General features: G+C 47.0%; 1 protein-coding gene across 1 annotated transcript in view; it reads right to left on the bottom strand.

Annotated features, from left to right (window-relative positions):
* Window positions 1-359: 359 nt before the first annotated feature.
* The window catches only part of TTC9 (tetratricopeptide repeat domain 9), a 27,496-nt gene continuing 12,010 nt past the window's right edge, over window positions 360-15,845 (bottom strand). The window contains exons 2-3 of the mRNA XM_014457844.2: window positions 3,927-4,109; window positions 360-1,941 (exon numbers count right to left, since the gene is read on the bottom strand). Of these exons, the coding sequence (XP_014313330.1) occupies window positions 1,862-1,941; window positions 3,927-4,109 (263 nt within the window). The 3' untranslated portion in view covers window positions 360-1,861. The remainder of the gene's footprint in view (window positions 1,942-3,926; window positions 4,110-15,845) is intronic.

Genomic DNA, 15,845 nt, shown 5'->3' with positions numbered 1-15,845 from the left:
CTATTCCACTTAAGGCCATGCCACCTTGCAACAGTACATTTTTCTTTGATAAGTTTTTTTTTCCCCATTGATTTCAGACAGGAAGGGAGAAGGAGAGAGAGAGATAGAAACATCAATGAGAGAGAATAATTGATTGGCTGCCCTCCTGAATGCCCCACACTGGGGATCGAGCCCGCAACCCAGGCATGTGCCCTAACTAGGAATCGAACCGTAACCTCTTGGTTCATAGGCTGATGCTCAACCACTTGCTGGGCTGGGATAGTTAGTTTTTCTGGTTTTCAGTTTTCTTATTCTTCAAATAGAAATGCCATCTCATAGGGTAATTGCATGAAAGAAATGAGCTTATACATGTAAAGAGCTGAGGATAGTGCATTTAATAAATGCTAACTATGAACATTATTGCATCTGTATATATTTTAATTTGTACAATACTGTTTCTTTCACTAATCACACGGAAGATACATGAAAGTGCTTTGAAAAATTTAAAGCATCATATAAATGAAAGGTGTCATTGGTAATAATCTCACACGAGTATTTCTGAACTCTTCCATAGGACCACGTCCTATGTCCCACAGCATATTGCACAATGGTAGGCAAACAAGAAGCCCTCAGGAAATGTTTCTTATTTGACTGAAGCAACATGGCATGAAGAGCATAGATATCAGGAGACTAGGCTGGGATAAAATTAGTTTAAGGCAGGAGAGCCAGTCTGCAGTCATAATTTATTCATTCAACAAATATTTGTTGAACACATTCTCTGTGCTAGATATTGAGTCCAGCTAATGTCATCAAAGAGGCTGTACAAGTCCCACAAAGTCCCACAAAGCCAACTCCCTGGGCAGAATCCCCAACCCAGCCTACTCTAACACACAGAGGAGGCAGCCAATGCTGTAGACCAGGGAACAAATGGCCTTTGGGGAAGCCCCATCCTGCCTGGCTGGAAGTAGCTCTGAGTGAGTTCGCTGGGGGAGGGAGTAACAGTGGGGGAGTGGGCTGCTTCCAACAGAAATGACAGGAGTTTCTGCCTGTTAATTTATTTTTATTTACACTTAATGAGTAGCCCAGTCTATACAATGCTCTCTCCCCTGGACGTCACCTCTCCCTCCCCACATCCCCTTAGTGGTCAACCCTTGGCCCACTTGACCCTGCCCTTCTGCTGTCACAGCTGCCTGCTGGGGGGATGGGAGGATGGTATGTGTGGTCACCAGAGGGCACTGAGAGTGGGTGTCAATGGCATGTGAATCCTGGCACAGTCTCAGATCCCCAAGGGCAAGAGAAGAAAGCACAAGCCAAGACAAGGAAGAGAGGCAGGGGCGGAGGCTACTGGGGGTAGAGGTGGGGAAATCCAGTGTACAAGTTCACGGTCTCTCTCCTGCCTTAACCAGAGCTCCTGGTGTTTGTCTCAATCCTGGATCTGTCACAATTGCCTTGAGATGCTCTGGTCTGTCAGAAAGGTGTGCAGGGTCCAGCCATGGGTTCCATGCGTACTGCCTTTGGGATGGTAAACCGTCAGGATCTGCCTCTGTCAGCAACCCAGGCATTCCTGGTCTGTGAGAGTCCTCCCCGGCTGTCCCCACAGAGCTCAGGTCCCTCTCAGTGGCTGACCCGCTAGAGAAGAAGATATCTCCATTGTCAGGGCAACCCACCAGATTCCAAATTTTCATCTCCTTCTTTTCACACTGGGAGTAGACAATAGTTGAGGGGCAACAGGAAGAAGAGATGGAAGGGTGGGGGGGAGGGGGAAGGGGGGCTGGTGGAAGGAGTTGGGAGAAAGGACCAGAACCCAGGGAGGGGCTCTCTGCCAGGGGATGCCTACAAGTCCAGGGTCGGGCGCAAGTGCAAGTCTAGAGAGGTGTTGTAGTTAAATGGCTTCCTTCTCTCTCTGGGAGCATCTGCTGAGCTTCATCTCCGTCAGCTGGATATACCGAATCACGTTGGTGTCTGTGAGGAGAGAAACACACCTTAGAGGACACATGGTGAGGGGAAGTATTGGGCCTACAGCTATAGATCCTGGACAGGCCATCCTCAGTCAACCAAGGTCCATGATGTCAGCTGTCATCAAGGTCCTGAGAGGGCAGCCAGGACATTGGCATTCTCCTCCATGGCCTCCCCCTAGCAAATGTGGACAGGTCACCCTGACCCAGGAAGGAGAGGAGAGGAGGAGGGATGTCCCCCTTTATTTCTATGAAACAGCATATCCCCGTGCTCCTGAGTCAGCACAGTGAGCGGAGGCTCTGTTTAGAGTTTAAGTCCAGGCACGTTACCAACTTCTCGGAGCCTCCTGTCTTGTCTGCAAGAAACAACTTCCGTTTATGAATGCCTACTTTGTGCCATGTTATCTCATTTAACCCTCCTTGAAACCCTGCAAGGTATGCAGCATCACCCTCCCTGTGACAAAAGGGAAAACTGGGCCCGAGAGAGGTTAAGTGTGATGCCCAAGGAGACAAACAGTATGTGGTGCATCTGACTCCAAAGCCTGCCTCTCCTGGGGGTCATACCTTCCTCATGACATTTCTATGAGGGCCAAAATAGGTTAGCCTAACAGTGCTAATCTAATGACAAAGAAATATTACTTGAATGTAATTTTTTAAATTGAAGAGTTTAAAATGACTTTGCTTCATTGTCTTATTTTTGTCCTTATAAGTAGAGTCAGGCCACCGCACCTCAAACTGGGAAATTATCCCCCAATCCCAGCTTTTAAATTGGTGAGTGGGGTATGATGCGGAACAGCTGTTTAGCTCTGCACATACCAGCATATAAGAGTTACAGGGCTGCTTGAGATGTTCGCTTCCAGAAGTAGAAACGAACGCTGTAGCATTCTAAAATATGCCACACATGGCACACATGGCAGCCAGAACAGTGCTGGCATACAGTAGGTGTTCAAGAAAATTCTGTTGATTGAGTCCAGTTCTTTGTCCTCAAGTGGGTTACAGTACAGTTGGGGGAACATGACTGATTTCAGAAAACTAATCAAAACATAAAGATATTGGTGCTCTTACAAAAATAAAGAAAAATGTATACATTTGGAGATTTGCAAATTGATCCTAAAGTTCTTAAAGACTTCTTGGAAAGAGAAATGCATTTAAAAAAGTCAGCCCCGTGAACAATGGCAACATCAAGTCAAAGTCATTATTGAAATGTTATCTCTTCAGAGAGGTTCTTTCTCGCCACCAGGTCTACAATAGCACCCCATTTACTCTTGATCCTTTTTTTCTGCTTTATTTTCTTCATAGCCCTTAATACTACTAAATATTGCATCTATCTGTCCATGTGCTTACTGTCCATCTCCCTCCATTATATCATAAACTCCCTGAATGTAACAGCTTTCTTTCGTTCCCTGACATCTACTCAGCACCTAGAACAGTTCCTGGGCCATTGGAACTGCTTAATCAGTATCTGTGGAATGAACAAATGGCTGAGCTTGTGGATGTGAATTTGCAAGGATGGTACAGATAACGCATCCTCTCAGGAATGGGATCTGACTGGAGAAGGCAGAGCACGCTTCCTGGAAGATACTGGGCTCAGCACCCAAATCAGTCCTTTGTGTTCTGTCTTGCCAACCAGAGTGTGAGCTCCTCAAATATATGAGCCACCTTTTCTCATCCACATCCCTGGTGCCCAGCAGAAATCTTGGCACATCATAAGAATTCAATATGTATATATTGAATAAGTGAAGAAAGCTGGATTCTGGATTAGAAAAGACAAAGAATTCCATATTCAATTTGAAGTTCCCTGGGACTCAGACCCCAGGCAAATGCATGGACTGTATGTTCTCCTCATTCCAGGTTCTAGCGGCCACCTGACCCCTAATTTGCCATTTCTGCACCTGCCTGGGCCTACATCATGAGAGCTGCCCATCCCAATGAGAGGGCCCCAGGAGCTGCCAGAGGTGGCTGACGATGAGAAAACATCAATTTCTGCCTTACCTGTTGGCTGTCGGGTCCTTGCTTCTTTCAGGTAGTAGAGTGCTTTGTCATAGTCCCCAAGGTGGTAGAAGGCCACACCAGACCGGTAAAGAGCCTTGAAGTTCTCCCCTTCCTTCTTCAAGACTTTGAGGCAATACTCCTTGACTCGTTCATAGTTTACCAGCTCAGCCTGGAGCAGGCAGGCTGGAGAAGAGAGAAAGAAGGGGAAATGCCATCAACACAGTAGCAGTAGGCTCTGAATGTCTCTCTTTGGTTCTTTCTCCCCATCCAGAGAAGGTTTAAGAATGTTGGGGCTTTACATGGGGTTCATGCCATGAAATGTGTCATCAAATAATCCTGGGGTCCTAGGACCCAGTTTCATCACCAATGAGATGTGTGACATTGAGCTAGTTCCTTAGCCTTGTACCATAGGTTGAATTGTGTCTCTCCCCCTCCCCGACCCCATCCCTACAAAAGATGTGTTGGATTGTGAATCCCCAGTATCTCAGAATGTGACCTAATTTGGAAATAGGGTCTTCACCAAAGTAATCAAGTTAAAAAAGGTCATTAGAGTGGGTTCCAAGCCACTATTACTGATGTCCTTATAAAAAGGGTGCTATAGGTTGAATGTGTGTGTTTCTCCACCCTCCCTCCCCTAATCCATATGTTGAAAACTAATTCCCAATTTGGAGGGACCTCTGGAAGGAGACTACGTCATGAGGACAGGGTTTTCATGATTGGGATTAGTACTCTTATAAAAGCGACCCCAGGGAGCTCCTCCACCCCTTCTGCCTTGTGAGGACACAGTGAGAAAACAGTCAGCTAAGATCCAGGAAGCAGGTCCTCACCAGACACCGAATCTGCCAGTGCCTTGATCTTGGACTTCTCAGCCTCCAGAACTTGAGAGATAGGGGTTGTTGTTTGAGCCACCCAATCCATGGTATTTTTGTTATAGCAGCCCAAACAGACTCAAACAAAGGGGAAGTTTGGACACTGAGATAGACACACAGAGAAAAGACGGAGTGAAGAGACATTGGAGAAGATGATCATCTATAAACCAGCAAACCCCAGAATTGAGGAGAGACGCAGGGAACAGGTTCTCCCTCACAGCTCATGGAAGGAACCAGCCCTACCAACACCTTAATCTTGGACTTCTAGCTTCTGGAACTGTGAGACAATACGTTTCTATTGTTTAAGTCACCAGTCTGTGAGACTTTTGTTGAGGCAACCCCAGGAATAAGCTACAAGAGGCAATCACAATACTAACCATGGCTAATACTTGTCCAGTGCTTATCTTGTGCCAGATGCTTGTCTCATTGCTTTCCTTGTATTACCGGATATGATCCTTGGAATACCATGATGTCAGTTCTATTATTATTCCCATTTTTCAGATGAGAAAGCTGAAGCCCAGAGAGGTTAAGTAATTTCCCACGGTCACACATCATGAAAGAGGCAAGGCTGAGCTTTAAATTCATGCTGTCTGGCTCTAGAGCCCGAGTTCTTTATTGAGTTGAGAGGATTATATAAAATAATGGCCATCATGTATTTAACACAGGGCGTGGTACATGGTAAGTACCCAAAGCGGTATTTAATATTATTATAATGTTTTTCAGCCCTGCACCCCTGCAGGGACAACTACCTCTGACTTGATTCAAGTTCTCTTTCATACATGTTTCTCTCTGCAGTTCCCAGGAGCAGGGGCCTTCTGATAGGGAGTGCCCAGCCCCATACAGGGCACACCTGTGGACATGAGAGGCCTGGACGTCCCAGGCTAGAGGAAGCAAGGCTGGCAGGTGCCTGTGGTGGGGCCCCTCACTATTCCACAGTCAGCCATTTCTGAGTAAACCATCTCCCCCTGAAGCTTCCCCTCACCAGCAATCAGGGTCCGACCAGGGTGAGAACTTGTATGAACCCGAGAGCGAGTGCCTCTTGCAATTTGGTTCCCTAGTAGCCTCACTGGCCTTGCCATAATCCCAGCCCTGCTGAGCTACCTCCATCTCCATTCGATCACTCAAATATTCAGTAAAGAAGTGTTAAAGGGATTGCAAAAAAAAAAAAAAAAAAAAAGGTACCTTCTCCAAAGCAAATAAAAACAAACTTAGGAGCCTGGCCAGCATGGCTCAGCAGTTGAGAATTGACCTGTGACTCAGGAGGTCATGGTTTGATTCCTGGTCAGAGCACATGCCCAGGTTCAATCCCCAGTAGGGCATGCAAGAGGCAGCAGATTGATGATATTTCTCTCTCATTGATGTTTCCTTTTCTCTCTCTCTCTCTCTCTCTCTCTCTCTCTCTCTCTCTCTCTCTCTCTCTTTCTCTCTCCCCCTTCCTCTCTTTCTAAAGATCAATTTAAAAAAACAGACTTAGGAGGCAAAGCTGCTCCTTCCTGCGGAGACCTGGCTGGTGGGGCGAGGGGCGCGCTGGCGGGTCTCTGTGCTCAGGTCTCTCCCACATGGGAAGAACCGTCCTCAGATAGAGGCCAGTCACTGATTTTAATCTTCAGGGGTCTAACTTCAGCTGTTTTGATCCCTTAAATAACTTCCTAGGGTTCAGAATGGCTGATTAAGAGACCAGACCTTTCTCTGGGCATTGTAGACCAAACACATCCTCTTGCAGAGTGAGGGGGAAGGGAACCACAGCTTCTCAAGTTGAAGGTGTGAGAACCAGGAAGTGGAAAAAAATCAGCCCAGATCTGGAAACTGACCTGTCAGGTTCTACTGGCCACAGGGCAGAAAGCCAAACAAGTCAGCTAAAGCCACCTGCTGCTAGCCCCCTGGGCCTGGGGTGGGCCTGGGCGTGGGCGGCTGTTGTCACAGATGATCTCTATCTGCTGACACACCAGGGGCTATCCCATTGGGCTGATGCCACCAACTCGCCTTCCCTCTCCTCCCCCAGCTGTGGGGTCAGCCCTGGTGCTCACAGAGTTCTGCAGACATGGAGGGGTTTCTGCCAAGAGGTTCCTGCGTGTAAACCTCTGGCTACTACCTGTGGGGGACTCGGGCTTCCACATCTGTCCCCAGAACTGATGGATTTCCTGTCTCAGCTTCCCCGTGCCTATCCGATGTGATCTCAGCCTCTTCCTGTCCAGTTTTCCACCAAACACTGTTTGCTGACCTGAGCAGTCTAGGAAATGGAACTTCGTTTTCTTTAAAACACAGTTTTTGAACATCTAAAATGGCGAGGGGCAGAGGTGGGAGATGGGGGAAGGGGGGGCAAAGAGGCCTGGAAATGGAAAAGATCCCTCTTCCCCAGGGCTAAAGGAACAACAGCAATCAATTTCTGGAATAACAATTTCTGGGATTCATTTGGTGAAAATGTCATGGTTTCCCCTACAGATCCGGTGGGAACTGTGATACCTGGGTCTGGCCTAGGGTTCAGACCTGCTGGGTGGTGAGGCCAGGCAGGTCCCAGGGTGTGGAGCCCCTGCTGGCATCAGAGGCAGAGCCCAGGAAGACAGAGAAATCTAGAGTTAGCTCCGGTCCGGATGGGCTGCCATCCAGATAAGGAAGCAGGGGTGCCAGGCCAGAGCTCTCAAGAGGGTCCAAGGTGGAGGGGATAAGAGAGAGTCTGGAAAGCCGCCCTCAGCCCTACCTACAGGTAATTTTTGGGAGACCTCTCTAGTTTGGTTGGGGAGCTACTCAGGGTCCATGTAACAAGCCCATGGGATAGATAAGCTGGGATGTTTTTAAGGCACATTTTAGAGCTGAGAAAGTTAAGGAGAGGTTGACCAGCAGTCTTCTGATGTTCCTTCCACGTCCCTCTGCCCATTACACAGGGTCTGGGGTGCAGCAGACCCTTAGAATGGGTTGGGTCATCTCACTGCCCTTCCTTTATCTCCATTTTAATCCCCCCCCCCACCCCTGTATCAGAGGTAGAACTCAATACCTTACATACATATCCTATGTCTTTTAATTATCACAGTAACTCTATGAAACAGGTTCTATTTTTGTTTGTTTTACAGATGATGAAACCCAGTTCCATAGAATTTAAGTAATCTACTGAAGGTCACTCAAGTAGGAGGTGGAAGAATGATGCTATCCACCCACTTCTGCCAGGCTTCCAAGACTGTGCTCTTGACCATGGGTGCTTGTGAGTTTGCATTTGAAGCCTTTGGAAACCCACGTAACCCCTGGCAAAGGACAGGTCTCCTGTGTAAACTACCTTCCTCTGTGTTCCACGGTCAAGGCCAGAAGTGATGCCTAACTGCACTGGGCAACCCACAGGCCACTGAAATCAGGTAATGAACCAAACACTGCATCCTGGGACTGATGGACTGGTGGAGAATGAATGGGAGTTTCTCTTCATGTTTGGGAAGAAGTGCTGGAAGAGAAACAGCCTTCCCTGACCCTCATGTGCAACTTACAAGAGAAAGATACATTTGGGACAAGACTTGGGGTTGTAAGTCTCCAACCACCCCTCCCATGTGGAGGTTCCTCTTCCATTGCCCACCTTGGGTGGTTAGGGTATGTTTCTATGAAAAGGCCAGACAGGCTTTCTTAAGGGATCTGTGGTAGGAAAACTTAAGATAACCAGCAACTTAACCTCATTGCACACTCATGCACTCAGACAAGGGAAATCATTTGATGTTCCCCAAAGAAACCACACTGAGACCTCGGGCTAAAACATGTCAGGTTTTCCTGGCTCTGGCAACCTGTTTTTGTTTTTCCTGGTGCACGCAGGGCATAGTGACTGCCTGGGCAAAACGCCACTCATTGGCACGAGATGAAGGGAAACTGGATGAGAGGAGGCCGAACAAGTTTTTGTAGCCATTGGTTTTCAGCTGATTCACGGTAGTTCTCCCTGGATGGGAGGGAAGGAAAGACCCATCTGGGGCCAGGAGCGAGGAGAAGGAACCTACTCTATGGGGCTGCCTCACTGTTAGGGGTTGAATTGTGTCCTCCCCAAAAGATAAGTTGGAATCCTCAAACCATGATCCTATTTGGTGAGAGGGTCTTTACAGAGGCAATCAAGTCAAAATGAGGTCATTAGGATGGACCCTGATTCAAAACGGTGGGTGTCCTTATAAAAAGGAGACATTTGGACACAGAGACTGACACACGGAGGAAAGGCAATGTGAAAAGACACAGGGAGGAGACAGCCAGCTACACACCAAGGAATGCTGGAGGCTACCAGAGGTAGGAGGGAATGGATTCTCCCTCAAAGAGGTCAGAAAAAACCTACCCATGGCCACACCTTGATCTTAGACTCCTCGCCTCCAGATCTTTGAGACAATACATTTGTTATCCGAAGCCACCCAGTTGTGGTCCTTTATTCCAGCAGCCTCAGGAAACTCATACACCTTGCTGGCCATTCCTTTGGGAGGTGGCACCAAGAAGGGGCTATGACATTACTGGGAGAAATTTTCCCAAAAGTTAACCAAATTATTTGATTGGTTTTCGAACTGATTTCAAAGGGCAATGGTATAGTAGTCAAGTGGAAGGAGCGTGGATCTGGACAGAGGTGACATTCAGAATACTCAGCCGCTGGTATGGGTCATAACCACACTGAATAGGCACAGAGTATCGTGCCAGTTCTGGGTGGTCCTGGCTGAACAGCAGCGGTGGATCTGGAGATACACGTTCCTGGGCTGGAACCCAAGTTCTGCCACCCACTAGCCCAGGCCCTCAGGCACATTACTTAATCTTCCTGGGCCTCCTTCTCGTGTGTTAAATGGAGGTAATATCTCCTTTGTGGGAACTCCTGTGATGATAAGATGACATAGTTAATGTACTATATGTCTCACACAGTGCTGGCACTCAGCTCAATCTCCTAACTGCTAGTTCTTTAGGAAGCCATTTGTCAAATATGGTTTCTCCAGCAACATGTACCTTCATCAGAGAAAATGTCCCTTTGAGTCCTACATACATGAAGCTACAGCTGAATTTAAAGCACATTTTTAGGAATAGGTCAGATGCATTGTGGAGGGTCTTCCTATGGCAGAGCGATGGGAACATAGAGTGTGCAGTGACATGACGGTGACTTTTACTTAGGAGGCTCCGTCACAGGACTGCAGCGACCCACTCAGTCTCACCTTTCCACGAAAGTGCTGATGGTCGCTCCTGCGTACCTAGATGCTTGCCTTCAGAGCTCTGCAAACAACTCTCTTCTTTTGATTTCTGATTTTTGTGTCATGGTCTGGCATGCACATAAACTCCCACCTGCCACAAATGTCTCCCAAACCTAGGTTGGAGGCTTGCTTTTACTGATCAGTTTTCCTTTCAAAGGTGTGTTTTCCCTAGGGGATAGGCGGGTACCTGCAAAGAACATCACCAAAGCAGCTTTACAGTCAGAAAGGGGGAGCTCGAGGGAAAGAATGGGTGGGGTTCTGGGCCTATTTTCTTCTCATAGATTAGAAAGCCTCTGAGTCAACGGCTGGTTCTACCCCCACCCCTCCACACCCCAAACATTAGAGCTGCCTGCTCCCTGCTCTCAGCCCCTCCCCTCACCACGAATGGATGAGTGGATTCCACAGTCAGTATCTGGCTGACAGCTTTATGGATGGGGTGGAGGGAGGGACCCAAAGTCGCTGGGCTCCTCTGGAGTCCTAAGAATCAAGAGAGCTAGGAGCTCTAAAAGCCAGCGTGGCAGGAAAATTAATAGGCCTGGTTCCTGAGACTATAAGGCATGAGAGAGCCTATGAGAGAAGAGGGAAGTATTTTCAATGGAGAAGTTGCTGGCCAGGTTTGGTGCCTCCGAGTTAGTTGATGCATGACAACATCTCTAGCACAGGTATCACTGGTGTCCTTGAGTTATACCTCACCTCTCAGGGTCTCAGTGTTGCAGTGGGTAAAAATGAAGGTAATTTTGGTTGCTACCTACCTTTTCCTCGAAGGCTTATTGGCAGGATGAAAATAACCCGTGCTTCCTAAGCTCCAGACCCTGACACCTGAACAGAACCCTACAGACAAGTGTTTCTCATTAAATCGTCCATGGAGGCTCAGGGAAGTTTAGTCACTTGCCCAAGATCACAAAGCTAGTAAGAGTCAGGGTTAGGATTTGAGACTAAGCATTCTGGCACCTAAGGCTCTGCTCAAGCATCACGCACACTGCCCTCCTAGGATGTTCAACTGCCTGTAGTGCAGCGGTTCTCAACCTGTGGGTCGCGACCCCTTTGGGGGTCGAACGACCCTTTCACAGGGGTCGCCTAAGACCATCGGAAAACACATATATAATTACATATTGTTTTTGTGATTAATCACTATGCTTTAATTATGTTCAATTTGTAACAATGAAACTGGGGGTCACCACAACATGAGGAACTGTATTAAAGGGTCGCAGCATTAGGAAGGTTGAGAACCACTGCTGTAGTGAATCTTAACTCAGTTCCTTCATCAGGTAGATTTGAGCTCTGAGTTCTGATTCTTGTGAGGCTTACGTGTAAGACCTGATGGTGCCAAACTGTGCTCACTTTATCTGTATACTTCTCTGGAAGCTTCCTAGAGAACGTTCCAGAACCCTCTACCCCACTTGTTTCTCTGCATTCAAAGAGAAACCAAGTGCAGTGTCCACCAACACTTTTTTTTTTTAAGTTCTAAAACCACCACGATCTCCGGTTTCATTGAGAGTCTACTGTTATCCTAATACAGCTGACACGACACATCTCTGGTTTCTTCCTGAGACAGCTCCTAACCTACCTGGTGCTTGCAAACTAACCCCCACAACATTATTTTTAATTGAAATTTTTTTTAATCGAGGTAGTTGTAGCTTCACATACAGTTGTAGGAAATAACACAGAGAGATCCCCCATGTACCTTTTACTCGGTTTTCTCCCAATGGTATCATCTTATGAAACCGTAGTACAATATATCAACTATACTATTGACCCTGATACGATCCACAGATCTCATTCAGATTTCCCTAGCTTCACTTGAACGCGAGTGTGCATGTGTTTAGTTTCATTTTGTCACATATGTAGGTTCCTCAGCCTCCAAAGTTAAGTTACAGAACAGTTCCATCACCATAGGATCCCTCCTGGTGCCCTTTTATAACTACATCCATGTCTTTCCTGTATCCCACCTGTTCTTTTTTAAATATACTTTTATTGATTTTTTACAGAGAGGAAGGGAGAGGGATAGAGAGTTAGAAACATCGATGAGAGAGAAACATCAATCAGCTGCCTCCTGCACACTCCCCACCGGGGATGTGCCCGAAACCAAGGTACATGCCCTTGACTGGAATCGAACCTGGGACCCTTGAGTCCACAGGCCGACGCTCTATCCACTGAGCCAAACCGGTCAGGGCCTATCTCCTCTTTAACCCCTGACAACCACTAATCTGTTCTCCACTCCTAAAATTAACATCTCAAAGTGTTATACAAATGGAATCACATAGTATGAAGTCTTTTGGAACTTGTTTTTTCTTTCTTCTTCACTCAGCATACTCCCCTTGAGATACATCCAAGTTGTTGCATGGATCCATAGTTCATTCCTTTTTATTGAGGAGTAGTATTCCATGGTATGGATGGACCATAGTTTATTTGAACATTCATGTGATGAAGGACATTTGGGCTGTTTTGGGTTATTATGAATACATTTCTATGAACATTCACAGACAGCTTTCATTTCTCTGGGATAAATGCCCAAGAGTGCAATTCCTGGGTCATAAGGGCAAGAATTTAGACTCTCACCATTAAGTATGATGTTAACTTTAGTTTTTTTGTAGATGTTCTTTATCAAGATTAGGTACTTTCCCTCCATTTCTAACTTGCTGAGAAGTTATCATTTTTCTATTACCTATGGATTATAGCATGCACACACATACCCCACCACCACCTAATAGTAATGCTTTCACACAACATTATGGGGAGTCTTTTTCTGATGCAGTCAAATATACAGGTATAATTATCCAATTGACCCTTTCGTTTTCCCAAGGGAAAAATTACTTTTCACAGCCACAGGCTAGGCTCAGGGGATGCCCATCCCTGCAGTCATTAATGGACCGTGTCTCCTTCGCCCTTCCAGCAAGCATCTGTAGATAGGGCATCGCTAAGTCCACTCACAGCAAAACCACGTCGTAGTGATTTGCACATATTGTATGCTCAGTAAATAGCAATACCTAACATCTGTATGGTCTTATACAACTCATTGACCCTCACAGTGACTCTGGGAAATAGGTACTTTCAGCCCTGCTCCCAGAAGCTTCCAGGGGAAGTTAAGGGACTTGCTGAGGCCATTTGACTTGTAGGGAAAGAGCCAGGGTTGCTCAGCCCAAGTCCCATGTTGATTCCACTCCTGCAGAGCTGGTGGTAAAGAGTGGAAACCTGGACACGCTGATCTCTAAAGGCCTCTTCCAAGCCAAAGGCCCTGAGAAGCTACGACAAAAGTAGGATGGCAGTGTCCTTGTTCACGCTTTACCTGCCCTGCATGGTGCCCAGGTAAAGAGTCCTCCCACTGCTGCGGTGGCTGTGCCCTTTACCAGGAGTCCTTTGGCTTTACCTAGTGGGCTGACTCCCCTCCGATGCCACACACTTTCATTTCTGACCTATTTTTCCCCCCAATCTAGCACAGCTTGCATTTGATTGATGCAAACACTGCCAAGTGTTTCTTTTGTTTTCTCTGTTTTAGCAACACTGTCCTTGGGGATCTCTGCTTTTCACCATTCCCAAGTTGCTCTTTGTTTTCCAACCCTTTGAATTCTTCCCTTGGATCCCCCCCCTCCCCCGTCCCAGAATTCCAGGACTGCTCAAACAAGGGCTGCTGCACCCCTCTCACCATCTCCACACAATCCTGGGCAGAGGCTCTTAGTAAAGGTGTTCAATAAGGATGCATTCATCATGGCCTGTGCTCAGAGCTTCAGGAGGAAAAAGGAAAGCATTCGGAAGGTGTTGATATCAACGACTTTATATTCTTATGCACCCTTTGTTGGCCAGTACTGCTGTCAAAGTGGCAGGTAGAAGAGCTAAGGTGAAACGCCAATCTAAAAATCTTGTAGGCAGAAGATTTATGTTGATTCTCCTTTAAGAAATATTGGAATCTGCTCAAGAGAGTTGTAATGCCAAAGCCTGAAGTCAGCTCAGTTTTTTGGTGCCTGTCACATGCCACACTGTTCATGAGGGAAGACATAGACCCGGTGCTATGGAGCATCCATACAAGTTATCCCACCCGTGGCCCCTCTCACTCTTGATCTCAATGCGGTATACACAGAGAGGGATGGGAGTAGTAGGGAGAAGGCAGACGGGGTTATTTTTGTTGGGAGTCTTCATTAACACCCCTTTCTTGGGTTGGAAGTGGGACTTTAATGGGACCAGCTGGGCCATTTGGAATGTAATAATGAGTATATGCCCAGAAATAATTCAGAAGAAATTCATTGCCTGACATGATCTTTTCCTTGTTGGCTCTGGCCAAAGACACATGTCATGCCCTTCGGCAGGAATTCTGAGCCAGGATGGGTGAGGGGGGAATCTCAGAAGCCAAAATTCCATCCTGTTCTCTTTCTGGACTTTAAAGAATGCCTCCCCTGTCCTTATCACCTCTCCTGCCATTTCTCTGTGACCCCAGCAACATCCCTCCTGTTCCATGGCCTCTCCCACCATCCCTCCACGACACCGGAGCAACCATCATGTCACCAGATATATGTGGGGAGAAGTTAGTTCAAAGGCATGTGTGTAGCAGAAAGAGCACTTCTGTGGTTTCTCTGTGGCAGCCCTGTGTGTGCAGAGCGAAGTGTTGGAAACCACCTACATATCCATCAGCAGGAAATCGCCTAAATAAATAACAGGATGTTGGTATAATGGAACATGACAGAGGCATTAAAATCATGCCGTAGAAAAATACATAATGACGCTGAAAAAACGTTTCCCATGGGAATTATTGGTGGAAAAAAATAAAGGCTGTAAAAGTTTGTGCAGTAGAATGGAATCTTGTGGAAAATGTGTGTGTGTGTGTGTGTGTGTGTGTGTGTGTGTGTAGAATTTTAACAGTGGGCATCAGAATGCTTCTTAGCGAAGAAATTACCTTATTTTTAGAATACCCTCATCAACTGCTTCATGAGGAAGCGAAGATTTGAAATGCAAAGATGGCCAAATTGCTCTGCGTAGGAAATGACAGGAATCTGAGAGCAGGAGAACCTAGGAGGTGGAGAGGGGCTGGAGAGGGGAACGTCGGAGAAGCTCGGTAGGGAGTTGGAACCTGCCACACAAGGTGAGAAGGCAATAAGAAATTCCTGGTAGCCTGATGGTCAAATGAGTTTTAGGAAAAAGAATTTTGAATATTCCATTTCTGAGATGGAAACTCCTTCTGTGTCCTGTAACCTTCAGTAAAAGCTAGTGTGACTATAGCCCAATGTGGCACCAAGGGATGTGAAAGGGAAGAGGCACTGAGGGGAAGCAGAACCGGCCCTCAGTTGACCCCCAGGTGGACGGCAGCATCCTGTGGGGGCTGAGGAAGAAAAGGAGATGGAGTTCTCAGCAGCAGCCCCAGCACATGTGAGGCAACCCCCTGCTTTTTTATATATACTAGAGGCCCAGCACATGAAATTGTGCACGGGTAGGGTCCCTAGACCTCGCCTGTGATCAGGGCCATCTTCCGCCCGCTCGCCAGTCCCCAGTCCCGCTCTACCGCCTACACCCACCCCAGTTCCCCGTGGTTCCCTGTTGGCCATCCAGCCATCAGAGCCTGCAAGCTGGGGGGAGGGACCGAGAGGTGGTCAAAGTACCTCATAGCGACTGGTCGATCGGTCCTTCTACCGTTACAGTCACTGGCCTTTTATTATATAGGATAATTTTAACTTGATAAGGACGATTCCTTTTTTATTATTTTTATTTTTTCATTGATTTCAGAGAAGAAAGGAGAGGTAGAGAGAGATAGAAACATCAATGATGAGAGAGAATCATTGATCAGCTGCCTCCTGCACTCCCCACACTAGGGATCAAGCCTGCAACACAGGCATGTGCCCTGACTGGGAATCGAACTGTGACCTCCTGGTTCATAGGTGAATGCTCAACCA

This window comes from Myotis lucifugus, unplaced genomic scaffold (assembly GCF_000147115.1).
Source record: "Myotis lucifugus unplaced genomic scaffold, Myoluc2.0 scaffold_85, whole genome shotgun sequence".
NCBI classification, from domain to species: Eukaryota; Metazoa; Chordata; class Mammalia; order Chiroptera; family Vespertilionidae; genus Myotis; species Myotis lucifugus.
Note: the sequence above shows the minus strand (reverse complement) of the source record. Positions and strands in the feature narration are given on the sequence as shown.